At 45.4% G+C, this 16277-nt stretch overlaps 1 protein-coding gene across 1 annotated transcript in view; it reads left to right on the plus strand.

Moving 5' to 3' along the window:
* The first annotated feature begins 247 nt into the window (after positions 1-247).
* The window catches only part of PTCHD1 (patched domain containing 1), a 52889-nt gene continuing 36859 nt past the window's right edge, over positions 248-16277 (plus strand). The window contains exon 1 of the mRNA XM_055393818.2: positions 248-598. Within this exon, the coding sequence (XP_055249793.1) occupies positions 248-598 (351 nt within the window). The remainder of the gene's footprint in view (positions 599-16277) is intronic.

Here is a 16277-nt window from a genome sequence, read left to right on the forward strand (position 1 = left end):
TCTCCGGGCGGGCGCGACCGCGGGCAGGAGGGCGTGTCTCCGGCCCGAGGGGACCCTCCCGAGGCGCGGCGCGGGACTCCCCGATGGTGGTGCCGCGGCTCCGGGAGAGCACCGGGTCTCGCCTCCGCCGCCGCCGCCGCCGCCGTCGCCGCCGCGGGCGCCACCACCGCCGCCGCCGCCGCCGCCGCCGCCCGATCCCGCGCCGAGCGTGCGCCTCGCCCTCCTCCCGCGCCCGCTCTGCTCTAGGATGCTGCGGCAGGTTCTACACAGGGGCTTGAGGACGTGTTTCTCCCGGCTCGGCCACTTCATTGCCAGTCACCCTGTCTTCTTCGCCTCGGCGCCGGTGCTCATCTCCATCCTGCTCGGCGCCAGCTTCAGCCGCTACCAGGTCGAGGAGAGCGTGGAGCACCTGCTGGCGCCCCAGCACAGCCTCGCCAAGATCGAGCGCAACCTCGTCAACAGCCTTTTCCCGGTCAACCGCTCCAAGCACCGCCTGTACTCGGACCTGCAGACCCCTGGGCGCTACGGCCGGGTCATCGTCACCTCCTTTCAGAAAGCCAACATGCTGGACCAGCATCACACCGACCTGATCTTAAAGGTGAGAGGGGGGCGGGCGCGGGCAGCCTGTGCCGGCGCCGCTGCCGCGGTGGGGCTGGCTGTGCGCAGGGGTCCGGGCTGAGAGAGCCGCCTCTCCCATCCCAGGCGACTGCCGCAGGGGCTCTGCTGCACCGCGCGCCCCTCGAAGGCCGCCCGGAGCCTCCCAGCCTCCCGGACGTGTAGTGTCCGGGCCCGGCCCGGCCCGGCCCTGGCCGCCGTCGCCGCCACCCCGGCAGTCGCTGCAACAGTTGGGGCGGCGGCGGCCACCGTGCTGTGATCGGTGCGCTTGTTTTGGACGCAGTGGTCTTGGGGGCAGGGAGGCTGTGGGGTAACTGGCCCAGAAGGAGCCCAACTAGAGAAGATATTCTAGAAAGTCCTGCTACTTGAAAACAAAATACTCTCTGGGAGGGGGCGGGGGGGGGCGGATTCAGAGAGCCTACTTTCCTGTCCTCGTTTCTTCTTCCTTGCTCCAGTCGGGGAGTGGAGTGTGTTTGGGAAAGGCTGCTCCGAGGGGCTGTGAGTGGGCCGAGGAATGTGAAGCGGGATGGTAAAGAAGAAGTGTGCTCCCGGAAAGCAGGGGCTGCCTTCTTCCCCTCTTCCCCGGGCGAGGTGGCCATCTCTGTTTTCCCGAGTGAGAAATGATGTTTGTAATTCGCAGTCGGTTCATATTTCACAGTAGCTCCCCTCCAAGATGCAAAAAGTTCTCTGGGAAAGGGGCGGGGTGGTTCATTGATCCACTTGCATGTGGGTGCGTTTGGGGGTGAGGGTCAGAGCAAGAGAGTGAGGACAGAAGCCAGGCTGCGTGGCCATGACAAGAGCACAGTAAACCGAGCAGCTGCTTAAAGGGTGACACTAGGAGAAACAGGTTGTGCCACAGCCCTAGGTGAGAATTTGGTGTAAAAAGTGAGGTCAATGGTGATAACTTTCAGGAAGTTCCCAAGAAAAGCAGAAGAGTGAGGACTAGAGATGGAAAAGTGAAGACCTTAGGAAAGAAAAGCCAAGATAGGTTAGAATGGTCCATCCCAGTCCTGGTGGGGATTCTGGGTCTTGTTTACTGAAGGTCCTCCTCTGGGGAGGGCACACAGGAACCAGTCCCAGCTGGAGCCCTGGGGTGGAAGGTGCTGGTCTTGTGTGGGTCCAGATCTAGGATTGGAGGCTGGGTAGATTTCTAATCTACTTCTTCCACTGGGAGTCAGCCAGTGAGCCCAGGGAACTCTTTCCTTCTCTTTCCCTCTGCAGGTAACCCCCTAGAGACAAGCTCTTTTTCCTCTATAATTTTCCACCGTCTGTTTGTTGATATCAATCAGTAATTAGTAATGAGGGAAATCTGAGTAGAGACTCAATGGAATTAGGACCTTCCCACACTGGGTGGCTTGTGATATTTTTAACGACACACACATCATCACACATACTCATCACAGTACCTTAGTAACATCAATCCTGAATTGTTTGCTTTTCTGATGATTACACTCCCAACATCAAAGAGTGCCCCCCATGCTTCAGTTAATGTATTTTGACACACACATAAATACTGCTACAAATGCTTTTCCCAGAAAATATGTAATAATTTCACCATAGGCTTAAGGAAACTATACTTTAGCCAGTCCTGACAGTTAGAAAACTGCTCCATTTTTTGATAGATGATCTATTTAAATGATGTTTCTCTTTGTTTTTATTCTATTTTTTGAGGTGATATTTCCACTGGCTTTTTATTTCCCCTAACAATCCATCACGCAACTGTGATGGGCAGTCACCAGTTATGTTCACTCTCAAGGTTAATGAGACATCAACAGGCACGTCAGATCTCTTTTCAACTGGATTGTTTCTCTCGGATTTGATTTTGATCTGTTCAGGACAGAAAACCTTATTAGAAGAGAAAGTTGGGAGTGGAGAGACAGGGAGGCTGGCTTTGCTTCGTACCTAAAGGGCAACTTTAAAGGACTGCAGTCTTGTGAGTGAATTGTTTTAAGAAATGGGGTGTTTTTTCATGCTCTAGGTTTCTGGGGAAGATCAATCCAAGTAGAATAGTGGTGAGAACTCATTTCTAGCTGATGGCTCTCTGGTGAAAATGAATTCACAGAGCTTATGAAAACCCAGACTCAGGCAACTGAGGGAATTGCCTTCAATTTTATATATCCATTGTTTTCTTCTTATATCCAACCTCTCTATGTGGTAGGTGCGGAGCGGGGGGCCAGAAAAATGGAACCTTGGTAGTCATGGTAATGTAAAGTGTATGGACAAGCACTGACTTTCTTCCTCTCTTTTTCTATGAGAGACATGAAAGATTAGTCCTTTACAAAAGGTGTTAGGAGTGAGAGTCACTGTTTTCTACCCTTCCTGGCGTTTCTCTGATACTCGTTTGCTGGCATCAAGGAGACCTGACACTTAACATTGTACACAACACCAGCTGGCCCCTGCCTGTTTTATCACATCACAGTGGAAGTAAAGTGGACAAAGCAGAACCAGGCTTTGAGGCTTTCTTAGGCCCCGTGACAAAACTGAAGAAGTAGCTCCCAGGGTTATGTCATTTACTCCTCCTCGGGCTCTGGGGGTGTACCTATGCAATGAAGGCGAGCCTGCTTGGAATATTAGTCCAGCTACTTTCTGATCCAAAACAGACTGAGGAAGGGATGATGACAAACAGTGAACACCCCGTTTGATGTTTTTTGAAATATTGGGTTGGCCCAAAAGTTCATTTGGGTTTTCAGCGTGCTGCTACAAGAAAACCCAAATGAACTTTTTGGCCAACCCAATATAATTGGGAGTATCACAGAAAAAAAATAATCCACATTTGCAAACTCAGCTCATCTGCCTTGGAGGAGCTTTCTCAAATTCGTGCAAGTGACATGACTGCCATACACTGACCTCTGCAGTGTAGAATCTGACCACAAACTACAAGAGGGATTCTCCCTAGCAATGGTTTCCTCTGAAGGCTACAAAGCAAAGATGTAATTTGGAGTGAAAGTAGGTGGGGCCTGATGATGCTGGTAAGAGTCCAGCCATTAATTTTTGAACCCTTTTAAATACATGTTGATCTTCAAAAGCCTTCATTTTTGCTAGAAGATTAAGTTTAGCTCATTATTATATCTTAACAGAAAATCCAGGATGTTCATCTCAGAGCAAATAACATAGTGCCTCATGGGCTTATACAGACATGCTTCTTTCTGATCACCTAAAGTGAAGTGCGAGCAAGTCCTAGTTGATAACTGATCTGACTGTGACAACGACAGTACTTGATTTATTCCAGGATCATCTATGTAAAGAACAAGTTCAGCTTACTCCTTCTAAGAATGATATCACCTTTATAACAGCTTAGTTATAAACCTGTAACACATTTTAATACAGCAAACACTGAATGGTAGGCATGCAGGAAAAATGGTGTGGTTCCATTTTACAGTTGAGAAAACTGCTCCTTGGAAATTAACCGACTTACCTATAGGAAAAAAAAAGGACAGAACCAGGACTGTGACCCAGGGTTTTGACTCCCAGCCCACTGCTCTTCTCACTATCATATAATAAACTCCTTGAGTGATTTAAAAATGTACATTTCTGGTATCCAAATATATTCAATTAAAATCTCATCCCCATCTAACAGCGACAGTAGAATCATAAGGACATTCTCTTGACTGACGCTGCCCCGTGTCAATGGAAATCCAGTAATAGAAAGTCCACATGCCCAAAGTAATACATTTATCATTAGCAATATACAAAGAGAGAATATTTTAGGGGAAAAATCTCTGGATGATTGAACACAGCGATTTCCTGTTTGAGTGCTGTCCACGGGCCAGGTCGGGGTGGATTGAACCCCAGTGCTCACTAACACAGTCCCCAGAACGTGGCAGACCTTCGGTAACTGTCTAAGGGATCTGCCCCCATCTGCTCAGATGTTTACATGATGGGCAAAGAAAATGACACCAGAACTACTCTGAAAGGTATTTTCAAAATGACATTTTTATGTTTACAACTTTATAGGCAGCTTCTAAGGCTTCTCTTCTTCCAAGATACCATCCTTCCTTTCTCTTTTTCCAAGATCACCTCTGTAGTCATATGAAAACCCATCTCAGTTTTGAGGTTTGGTAGGGGCATCTCCTTCACATCTTGTCTTCTTCTTCAGAAGAACCTCATAGGCTGTTTGACTCCAAACCAAGGGGAGGTCACGTACTCACTCTGCAGACATTCTTTCTTTTACTGGGGAATCTCATTTTGTTCAAATATCAAGTGTCTATGTTATGTAAACTTTTTATGGGCTTCCCTGGTGGCTCAGAGGTTAAAGCGTCTGCCTCCAATGTGGGAGACCCGGGTTCAATCCCTGGGTCGGGAAGATTCCCCTGGAGAAGGAAACGGTAACCCACTCCAGTATTCTTGCCTGGAGAATCCCATGGACGGAGAAGCCTGGTAGGCTACAGTCCACGGGGTCACATAGAGTCGGACATGACTGAGCGACGGAACGGAACGGAAGGAGAAAAAAAGTTGCAAAATGAGATTAATAGAATTAAACTTGGAACTCTTGAACTCAGGCTTTCCACGAAGGGCAGCACAACTGCTAGCTCAGGGTCACAGAGACCTGGTAGCTGGATCAAGATCTCAGTTTTTCCAAATACTGTCTCAGCACTTTCAATCATTACAGGAAGCGCCATCATTTCTTTCTCTCCAGTCTAAGGATCAGCAAATGCCAGCCTTTTTTGAGCTTAGGCATTTTTACATTTTTTAAAAATCGTAACAAAAACAAATAATAATATGAGACAGAGATGGCCCATGCCTCTTAAAGCCTAACATATTTGCTCATAATATTTACATAAAGAAGTTCCTCTACTGTATTCCAGACCTTCTATACTGTATTCCAAACCTCCCTTACTGGAACAATTTCAGAAGTTAATGCTGTTAAATCATCTCTAAGGCAGTGGTTCTGAACCAGGGGGGATTGTGCCCTACAGGGGACATTTAGGAATGGTTGGAGACATTTTAGCTCACATCTGGGGGTGACTTGCTCCCAGCGTTTAGTGGGTGGAGGTCATGGATGCTGCTAAACATCCTCTGAGTGCAGAATAGCCCCCCACCATTTCCCACAGCAAAGAATGATTTGGTCCCAAGTCCTGCCTGAAAGGGTTCATTTGTATATTTCTTTTGTTCTGTCAGGATTTTTTCATCTGCATTGATTATGTAAAATGAAAAAATGCCAAAGAGAAGTTCACATCCAAAAATTTTATAGAAGTTTGACTGGGGACAAATAGTATAGCCTCTGAGGATATGCTCATATGGGTGGTGAGCAAAGACCAGATTTGCCAGCGTAACATTCCCCAAGAGACAGCTATCTTGCTCTCTTACAGCTCTGTCCTTTATGGTCCAAATCCCACTCCAGAGGAACCCAGGAAACTGAATACAGTCTAACTTCCTGAATAGTAAAGCTGGCCTTGAGACTGCTCAGAGTGTCTATTACTGGCAGGCCTGGCCCCCAGTCCTGGCCATCACCCACTAGGCCCGGCTTCTCCTGATGGTATGTAAGCTCCCACTGTGACCAGTGACCTGCCGAGGAGGCAGAAGGCAGCACTTTATTGCCTGGCCTCACTGCTTTGCTTTGCTGAACATTAAGTGACAAAGGAAGGGCTTGTATCCAGAGGACAGAGATGGAAGACCCTTGGGTTTGGAAGTCACCTTAAAGGTCACCTACACTGACACTGGAATGTGCTCTTAGAATCTCAGGGTGCTTTGTCTGGTGACAGGTACTACAGTGCTTTGGGTAGCCTAAGTCCCTTCAATGAGTGACCCAAGTGGCAGGCACTCTTAGAGAAGACTGAGGCCAGGCCTGAAAGAGTGGCATGTGTGTGTGTGTGTCCGCTGCACCGGGAGCAAAGTATAGGGAGGGTGAGATCTCGTTTCATTCTCCTTGCATTTCATAGAAGGTGCATCTGAAAAATCCAAGTTCAGTGGCATTCTAGGGTTGTCTGACTTCTAAGCACATGTCGCGTGTGTGAATAGCATCCTCCAGTGCCCACGCTGTTTGTCTCATTTAGATTTGAGGCACCATCTTTTACTCTCCTATGTAGATAAGCACTGGGGACAAACTTTGGGTGAGCTGCTAATTTAAACTGGAATTCAAATATAAAGCTGTCGTGTGAGAGGAAGCCCACCTTTTTAATGGCTCAGAGTATCTTGCCAGATGCCACATTAGAGTTAGAGAACGAAGCTTCTTTTTTTTTAATGAACACAAAGACTGAACCTCTCAGGATACACCAGACTTACAACCCTACTACAGCAGCTGAGCATTTAGCTGGTGACTTCCTGTGATAATAACTAAGAGGAGAAGAAAGCTAACAGAAGTTATTTGCTTCCTGCCCGAGAGGTTGCAGCATCCCTGGCACACGAGCTCGGAGATCTAATCAGCTGTGACTCTGTGGTATACGCCATCTGGTACCTGACTTTGGGGCTCAGTGTGAGCCCCAAGTGATACCTGAGATAGGCTTGAAGCAGACCTTTGAAGTCACCTGCTTGCTAGCACATCACAGCAAGCAGGCCTGTCTGCAGCCCTGCCTGTGCTGCCGCCACATGCCCGGAAGGCCACAGAACTTCCGAGGAATCCTGCCAGACTGATTTAATGACCAGCAGGGGAGGTGAGTAATCTCTAACCTTTAAAAGGCAAAAAAAAAAAAAAAAGGAAATCAACACCAGTTGTTATTTCATATGGGAAGCCCTGAATAATATGTCATACCTTCGACTCCAGAAGTCATATTTTGAACAAAAGAAGGCAATGAGAGAGCAGGGAAGCTATTTTTATCTTCGTGTTCTCTAAGAAGTCCTCCTGAGAATATTGTTTTGGGTATTTTGAATGAGCCTCTTTGTTAGGTCTTCTACTTTAGGTTTACCTTGTGGCCTTCAGATATGGTCAGGGTGAAGACTGGAGTGCCACCTTGGGATGCGATATCCCAAAATATCAGCAAAGAAGTGAGGACATGAAGTAGAGAGTAGCGGGAAGCCAGTCAAGGGAGAGTTCTCAAACAAGCATCCACTGTAAGCACCTGGTGCCCAGCCTCACTGGGGAACTCTGGGAGATGCTGGATAACTTCTGTCCAACTAATCCCAGCTGTGGGTAAAGGACCCGGCTGTTCACCACCCCCCATCCCCTGCCACGGCTCCAGCCACCATTAGTTGATCTGGGACATGAAACAGTCTCTAGCGATCCCAGATGCCACATGTGTCCCTGTAATCAGAATTGTTTTTGTGGTTGCTCTTTTATGAAAGTGAAAAGAAAGTGAAAGTGAAGTTGCTCAGTCGTGTCCAACTCTTTGCGACCCCTTGGACTGTAGCCCACCAGGCTCCTCCGTCCATGGGATTCTCCAGGCAAGAATACTGGAGTGGGTTGCCATTTCCTTCTCCAGGGGATCTTCCCGACCCAGGGGTCAAACCCAGATCTCCCGCATTGCAGGCATACACTTTAACCAAGGCACAGGCAAAAAGCTGCAGGCGTTCCCGGTGAGTGGCCTTGACCTGTAGAGGTGAGAGAGAGGAGAGAATGTGGGTGGGACTCAGAGCATCTCCACCGATCTAGAGACAGACAGCTAGGAGTGTAAGGCCTGCATTGCTAAGGGGTGTTCCTCGCTTCTGGGCAAGAATCATCTAGCAGCTGTTCAGTTATTCCTGAATTTTGATAGGTAACTGCCATTTTCAGTTTTGCCACTGGATGGTGGTAAAGAGGATTCCAGGCTTGACCTGGACACCATCTGGATGTGTGGTTTTATACGGCAGGCCCCCACACTTGAGCAACCGGTGTCCAGCCCCTCTTCCCCTCCCACTGGCCCCTTCTTCGCACACATACCTGCCTTGTTCTCTCCCCTAGAAATGCATTCACTCCTTATCATGAGGCCAGATTCACATGCCTCCTATTTTATGAGGCCTTCCCAAATTCAGGGCTCCCTCCCTCCCTTAAATCCATCTGTCTTTCAGTTATATCCACATTCTTTAATGCTTAATTAGATAGTATTATATAATTTGCTTCCCTGATAACTCAGTTGGTCAAGAATCTGTCTGCAATGTAGGAGACCCCAGTTCAATTCCTAGGTCGGGAAGATCCCCTGGAGAAGGGACAGGCTACCCACTCCAGTATTCTTGGGCTTCCCTTGTGGCTCACCTGGTAAAGAATCCAACTGAAATGAGGGAGACCTGGGTTCAATCCCTGGGTTGGGAAGATCCCCTGGAGAAGGGAAAGGCTACCCACTCCAGTATTCTGGCCTGGAGAATTCCATGGACTGTATAGTCCATGGGGTCACAAAGAGCTGGACATGACTGAGTGACTTTCACTTTCTTTCATATAATTTGCTGTAATGTCATGTGATACTTTCTCTTAAGCAACCATCATAAAGCTCTTCAAGGTAGCACCACGTCTTACACACCCAAATCTCTCCTAGAAACCAATATAACATGGAGTGTGCAGCAGATGCACATTTGGGAGGGCAGAGCATTCTGCAGTTCCCAGCGAACACCCTCAAAGTCAGCTCTCCAATACATACATCCTTACTTGCATAAAGTGAAGTCTCAAAAACCACTGGTCAAGCCCATACTCAAATGTAAACATGAAGCACATTTTTTAAATCAAGGACAAGTGGTTTTCACAGCTATTAGCATCAGAGTTCAAGAGATCTATCGTGATGTCATTCAGCCTTTCATTTTTCAAGAGGGAGCCCAGGGTAACAGAAAGACTTGCTCTTAGCGATAAACTTAAAAAATGATGTTGGTACAAAATCAGTGTATCTCTGGTGAGTTCAACAGACACACTTGTTGTTCAGTTGCTAAGGCATGTCCGACTCTTTGCAACACCATGGACTGCAGCACACCAGGCTTCCCTTCCCTTCACTATCTCCCGGAGTTTGCTCAAATTCACATCCATTGAGTCAGTGATACTATCCAACCATCTCACTAGAACTGTTCATTTCTCAGCACTCAAGGTGAGACTCCTTTGCCCATTCTTCCATGGGCTCCACAAATTTGTCAAATACCATGGCTTTGTCAGTTTCTTGTAACTGTCTCAATAAAGATGCATCTCTACTAAACAACTAGCATAAATGCTCAAAAAAATTTTTTTCATATGCTCTGTACCTTACTTTTTGAGTTCTGCATTGTTGTCTCCTGTTTTTCTTCTAGTTTTGATACAGCATGTAGGCAAGTAGTCATATTGAGTAAAGACTGGCTGCTCTTAGAAGCTTTATGCCTACACATCACCTGGGCATCTCGTGAAAATACAGATTCTGATTCAGCCTGGGGTAGGAGCTGCAGTTCGGCATTTCTGACAAGCTCTCTGATGCTGCTGCTGGTCAGTGGAGCACAACATTGAGGAGCAGGGCTCAGATATGGCTGTTGTGAACAGAACACTGGAGCTGGAAAGCCAAGCTCAGATCCCATTTCTCCTAAGGATTGTGACTTTGCGGAAGTAGCCTAATCTCCGCGAGAAGTAGGTTCTTATCTGCACTGAGTGTAACAGCATCCTGCACACCCGCTCAAGGTAAAGGGTGTGGCGCGATAACATATGTGAAGGCACTGCGTAACCATTTCCTTCTGTAAGTGTGTTACCATCATATGTATTTACTTTGAAAATGGCTGTTATTTCTGCATATATGCCAGCTCTTTCAGAGCCATTATTGCCTGTTCAGTAAATACACATAGGCATTTTTTCCCTTTGATCCAAGAGGCAATAATGGGTGCTCAATCTCCATTCTCAATACTCAGATTGGCAATTTGTTGGTCTTTAATGACTCCATCTGAGTCATTACACATGACTGGATTCATCGTATGCTGAGCATACAGCTCCTAAGTTCGTCGGTGGGCAGAGACTGTCAGTTCAGTTTAGTTCAGTCGCTCAGTCGTGTCCGACTCTCCGTGACCCCATGAATCACAGTACGCCAGGCCTCCCTGTCCATCACCAACTCCCGGAGTTCACTCAAACCCATGTCCACAGAGTCGGTGATGCCATCCAGCCGTCTCATTCTCTGTCGTCCCCTTCTCCTCCCGCCCCCAACCTTTCCCAGCATCAGAGTCTTTTCCAGTGAGTCAACTCATCGCATGAGGTGGCCAAAGTATTGGACTTTCAGCTTTAGCATCAGTCCTTCCAATGAACACCCAGGATTGATCTCCTTTAGAATGGACTGGTTGTATCTCCTTGCAGTATAAGGGACTCTCAAGAGTCTTCTCCAGCACCACAGTTCAAAAGCATCAGTGGAGATGGGCAAATTGCATCTCAGCTCATCGAGGTGGTTTCTCAGGGCTCAGAACCTCTTCTTCATGCTTGCCAGGGCTTTGCACAAAAAGGAAGCATTCACTTCCTATCCAGAAGTATCTTTGGAATGAAAAGCTCTGGGAGGCTGAGGGGTCCTGTGTCAAGGTTCTCTTCACTATTTTTTACAGGCCACATGCTAGAAAGGGATTCTCCGAAACACAGGTGAGAGAGTCAATAACTCTCCCCTCTCACTTAATTTACATGACTACAGTGCTTCCCTGGGAAATCTTGCTCACATAAGTAGATCTGCAAGCACTTCAAAGGGAGGAGTGTGTCAGAATGGCCAGAGACCAGGAGAACCAGGCAAAGTGATAATTGTGAAGACCTTTGAAACTATGAAATGGAAAATTTTGCTGACTACAGGTTTTAGCCATTTAGGTCAGTGCATTTCCCCATCTTCCCTTTTCTACAATTTCTTTTCAAAGGGTTAGGAAAGAAATCTACAATTATTTAGGATCAAAATCAAATCCACCAAAGAAGACGTCTCAGCCTTCCTGATTCTCTACACCTAAACTCCTCAAATGAAACTAACCTTAGGTTAAGAGAAGATGAACAATTCTTCTCAAATTTGAATATGCTTTCAAATTCCCTGGGAATTTTATTAATGTTCATATTCTGATTCAATAGGTCTGAGACAACAGGCCTGAGCTTCTGCATTTTGAAAACACTCCCAGCACTGCTGCTGCTGCTGCTGGCCTGAGAGCCATGCTGACTAGATCAGTGAATTGGTGGACCTGAAGAGCCTTTGTGTATCCTGACTAACTAGTACCATTTAACTGCTTCCATACTCTAAAGCAGTGGTTCCCCACCTTGAGTGGATATCCCATGGAGGGCTTGTCCAAACAGAGATTTCAGATCTCACCCCAGACTTTCCAGTTCTTTGGGTCTGGGGTGGGGTCTGAGAACATGCATTTCAAACAGGTTCCCAAGGTGATGCTATACCTGCTGGTCCAAGGACCACAATCCAAGAATCACTGCTATAAAGCATCCTAGTAATTAGCTGCCAGGACTAAACCTAAAAATGCCATTTCTCTCTCAGTTGAAACCTGGACAACATATACAGAAGGGTGAAAGCGTTATTTGTTCAGCCATTAATTCTGGGTGATGTTGTCATAGCTATTATGCAAAGGATACTATTTAAGCCTGAACCTTGAAGTTGGCAGTTTAACTCATGTCTATTGAACAGAGGGACCTGCCCCTGCTGTCTGTCTCCAGGAGTTGGAGTTTAGGAGAAAGGGGCTGAGTAGAAGATGCTCAGAGATGAGGGGGAGAGAGAGCCCCCATTCCACACATAGACAGTGTGGATGGTGTTGCTCCCATCACTGTATGATTCCCAAAGCTTCCTTCCTTCCAGAAGCTTCCCACACAGGGCCACCTGCCATTTGTTGTTGCAGAAACATAATTTACATCAGACCAGAAGGCATAGCAGGTACAAATAGGAGCTACATGCTGTGTTTCTGAGACAAGGACCCAACTCTGTGGCTTCCAGAGGTGAAGGGTCCATGGGGAGGGCCCTGGAAGCTACTGTTTCGACTACTGACTAATGTCAGGTACAGTTAGAGAGAGGTGAAGTCGAGCTGGAGCGAAGGTTAGTGAGTACTGATTTTGGAACAGTGGAATTAGCATTGTTTCAGAGCCCTGAAGTTCTGTGTTTGATGCTATGAACCATCAAAGTGTCCATGATAAAGTCATTTATCCTCCCTGGGGCCTTAATTTCCTCACCCATAAGACTGGATCAGCAATATCATCATCATGGTGTTGGAAAAGAGAAGGAGACAAAATATGTGTAAACAAACTCTGTAAAGTGCAGCATGCCTAAAGCCACACAAATCCCCCAGCAGCTGCACTGAATGCACATGTGTTTGTCTGGGGCAAGAATACAAGCTCCTGGGGATTCCTAGAGGAGACGACTAACCACCTTAGTCACTCAGCTGACATACTCCACATTACCATCTCCTTTTATAAAAAGTGCCTGTACCATCAGTGACTGCCTTTTACTAACCAGAAGCTTTGTTGACATGGCCTCATGCTCCCAGATGATGTAATATTACATTAGTCTGTGTTTTTACTTTGAATTACCCAAGGAGAATTTTAAAATAGCATATCTGATCATCCATCATCTACACTTCTAAAGCTTTAGACCTACACTGTCCGATTCAGAAGCCACTAGCCATGTGGCGCTATCTGATTTAAATTTAAATTAGCTAAAATGACAAATTCATTTCCTCACTTGCACTAGCCACTTTTAAAATGCTCAATAGCCCCATGTTTCTGTAATAGAGAGAACAGGTAACATTTTCACCACCAGAAAAGTTCTACTCGACGTGCTGCTTTTCACCAATGAAAAACTAATACATCACATAGTATAAGAAACAAGAAGAGGAGTCCAGCAGGCTTCTAAAGAATCATTAAAAAATAACTACCCCACACTGCCACCATGAAATAGAGAAACAGACAAGTAAGGCGTGGCTCCTTGTGTTGGATGGCCTTGAAATAATATTTCAGTTAGTAGCAGAGTAAGCTGAAGCTTTCAGTTTCCACATGTAAAGAGCTTGGAAGTTGTCATCCCCATCTTTACAAAAGGAAAACTCTAGACAAACTGAAAATAAATGATTTTTCTTGAGCACATTGGAGAACTGAGGTCATGGGGCAAACTGACACCCCAAAATCTGAAGAGGCAGAAACAATCTGCTTACCTGGAACAGATGTCACTGGTAGAAACACTTAAATGGTAATTTTTACAAAGTGCACAAAACTTAGGGTGGAGTAACAGGAGAGTGGGTTGCAGTCTCTGAGGGATGAAGGAGCTTATACTTTCTTAAGCTTCCCCTCCAGAAACCCCACCAGATACCCAAGGAAAAGATCTGGCAAGAAGTGGAAGAGAAGTCATCCTCCTGAAATTCACCCAGTCTTCTCGATAACAAAGGGCTACACTCTAGGGAAGAGGACTTTGCCCGAGCACAATTCTAAAACTTTATCCTAAGTTTCTCCTTCCCACAGAAGCCTCTGTAGCCTTTCTGTCTCAAATAAGTTGAAGATGGGGAGTTCACAGGTGTCAGGAATTTAAGGAAATAGATTAGGATGCTGCAGCCAGGAAAAGGAGTAGAAGGCAGAGGAAGAAAACTATACCACTGGAGAAATATCTGTGAAGGCCATAGCCCCAGGGCAAGGCCCACTTAAAGACCGAGATTTGTTCAAAAGATTACAAAGCATTTCCCTTCCCAACACCTTACCACCACAGCAACAGGGCTCCAGTATAATAACAGTGAGTTACAGGTGAAGAGATGCAAGACACAGATTCTCTCTGAGGAGGAGTACTTAGGGAAGCCAGAGTTAAGAGAAGAGGCAAAAAGAATAACAATAGAAAAATTTGAAGCTCCTGGCACCTAGAGCCACAAGAAACATTAAATACATCCAAACTCCTAGATTAACATAAGTCTGTACTATAAAACTCTTATTTACCTCAGTTCCCACTAACTGAAACATGTCCAGCTTTGGGGAAAAAATTACAAGGCATGCAAAAAGGAAAATAATATAGTCTGAAGAGACAAAGGAAGCATCAGAACTATACTCAGATATAATACAGATGTTAGCATTATCAGACAAGAAATTTAACTACAATTAATATATTATGAACTTTAACAGAAAAAGGAGACAGCATCAAGAACAGATGGATGCTGTAAGCAGAGAGATGGAAACTCTCCAAATGAATCAAAAGGAAATGCTAGAAATCAAAAGTGTAACAAAAATGAAGAATGGCTTTGATTGGCTATCATCAGTACACTCAATACAGTCCAAAAAAGAATCATTCTATTTTAATCATATATTAAAACCAGACAAGGCAAAAAAGTAAAGGGGAAAAAATAATGAACAAATGCAACAAATAGAGAATAGTTACAACTATGGTAGATATTAATCCAGCCATATCAATAATTATTTTAAACATGAATGGTATAAATATACCAGTTAAAAGGCAGTGATCATCAGAGTGGATCAAGAGAAAACAAGACCAAATTCAGTGCTGTCTACAAGGAACCTACTTTAAATATAAAGACTCAGGTTAAAAATGAAGGGATAGAGAAATTTGTATGCATCTTGCTGCTGCTGCTGCTAAGTCACTTCAGTCATGTCCGACTCTGTGCAACCCCATAGGCAGTAGCCCACCAGGCTCCCCCGTCCCTGAGACTCTCCAGGCAAGAACACTGGAGTGGGTTGCCATTTCCTTCCCCAAAGCATGAAAGTGAAAAGTGAAAGTGAAGTCGCTCAGTTGTGTCTGACTCTTAGCAACCCCATGGACTGCAGCCCACCAGGCTCCTCCATCCATGGGATCTTCCAGGCAAGAGTACTGGAGTGGGGTGCCATTGCCTTCTCCAACATATCTTGCTAACACTAATCAAAAGAAAGCTAGAGTAGCTGTATTAATTTCAGGTACAGCTGACTTCAGAAGAAGGAAAATTATCAGGAATAAAGAGGTGCATTACATAATGATAAAGAGATTAATTCTCCAAGAAGACATAACAATCCTAAACATATATACACTTAAAAAACAGTATTAAAATACATGAGGGAAGAACTAAAAGGAGAAATAGACAAACCCACTGTTACAGCTAGAGACTTCAACATTCCTCTGTTAGTAACTGATAGAGCAAGCAGGCAGAAAGTCAGTAAGGATATGGATGACTGACAGAAGTAAGGGCCAGGATGTCTAATACTCTGGGGAGAGTCATGACCCAAATTTTGTAAGGATAGTTCTTATAGAAGTATAGAGGTTAAGTTTAAGAGGCAAGATGTTAGAGAGGGGGCGATCTGCTCCTCTACCCATGAGACTTAATATAAGTTTCTAAGTAAGAGGCTTTGAATAGAATAGCTGCAGAAGCAGAAAAATGGGGCTAGATTAGACCACCATTTTCCAAAATGCGTTTAGTAAAATTTTCTGTGATACTGCAAAAAAAAATTGGGTTCTGTGACCAAATAACTTTGGGAGACAATGCATGTAGTAGCCTATATCAGATGGCCATATTGAATGCACATTAGCATATCAAAAGCTTTTAAAAGTTCCTTTGTAAAGAAATCTATTTAACTCTACCCAGTTCAGCATTTCTGAAATTTGTTTTGATCATGGGTACTTTTTGCTTTTTCAGTGACCCTTATGAATATCCCAAGGAACCAATGTGCTTCTGAATATAGACTGAAAATACCATCCCCAAAACAGGGAGATGGAATCAATAGGATTTGACATTCACTGGATCTGTGTATTGTTGTTGTTGTTCGGTTGCTAAGTCATGTCCAACTCTTTGCAACCCCATAGACTGTAGCATGCCAGGCTTCCCTGTCCTTCACTATCTCCTGGAGTCTGCTCAAACTCATATCTGTTGACTTAATGATGACATCCAACCATCTCATCCTCTGTCACCCCCTT

This window comes from Moschus berezovskii, chromosome X (assembly GCF_049115385.1).
Source record: "Moschus berezovskii isolate FMDL1 chromosome X, NW_MosBer_1.0, whole genome shotgun sequence".
NCBI classification, from domain to species: Eukaryota; Metazoa; Chordata; class Mammalia; order Artiodactyla; family Moschidae; genus Moschus; species Moschus berezovskii.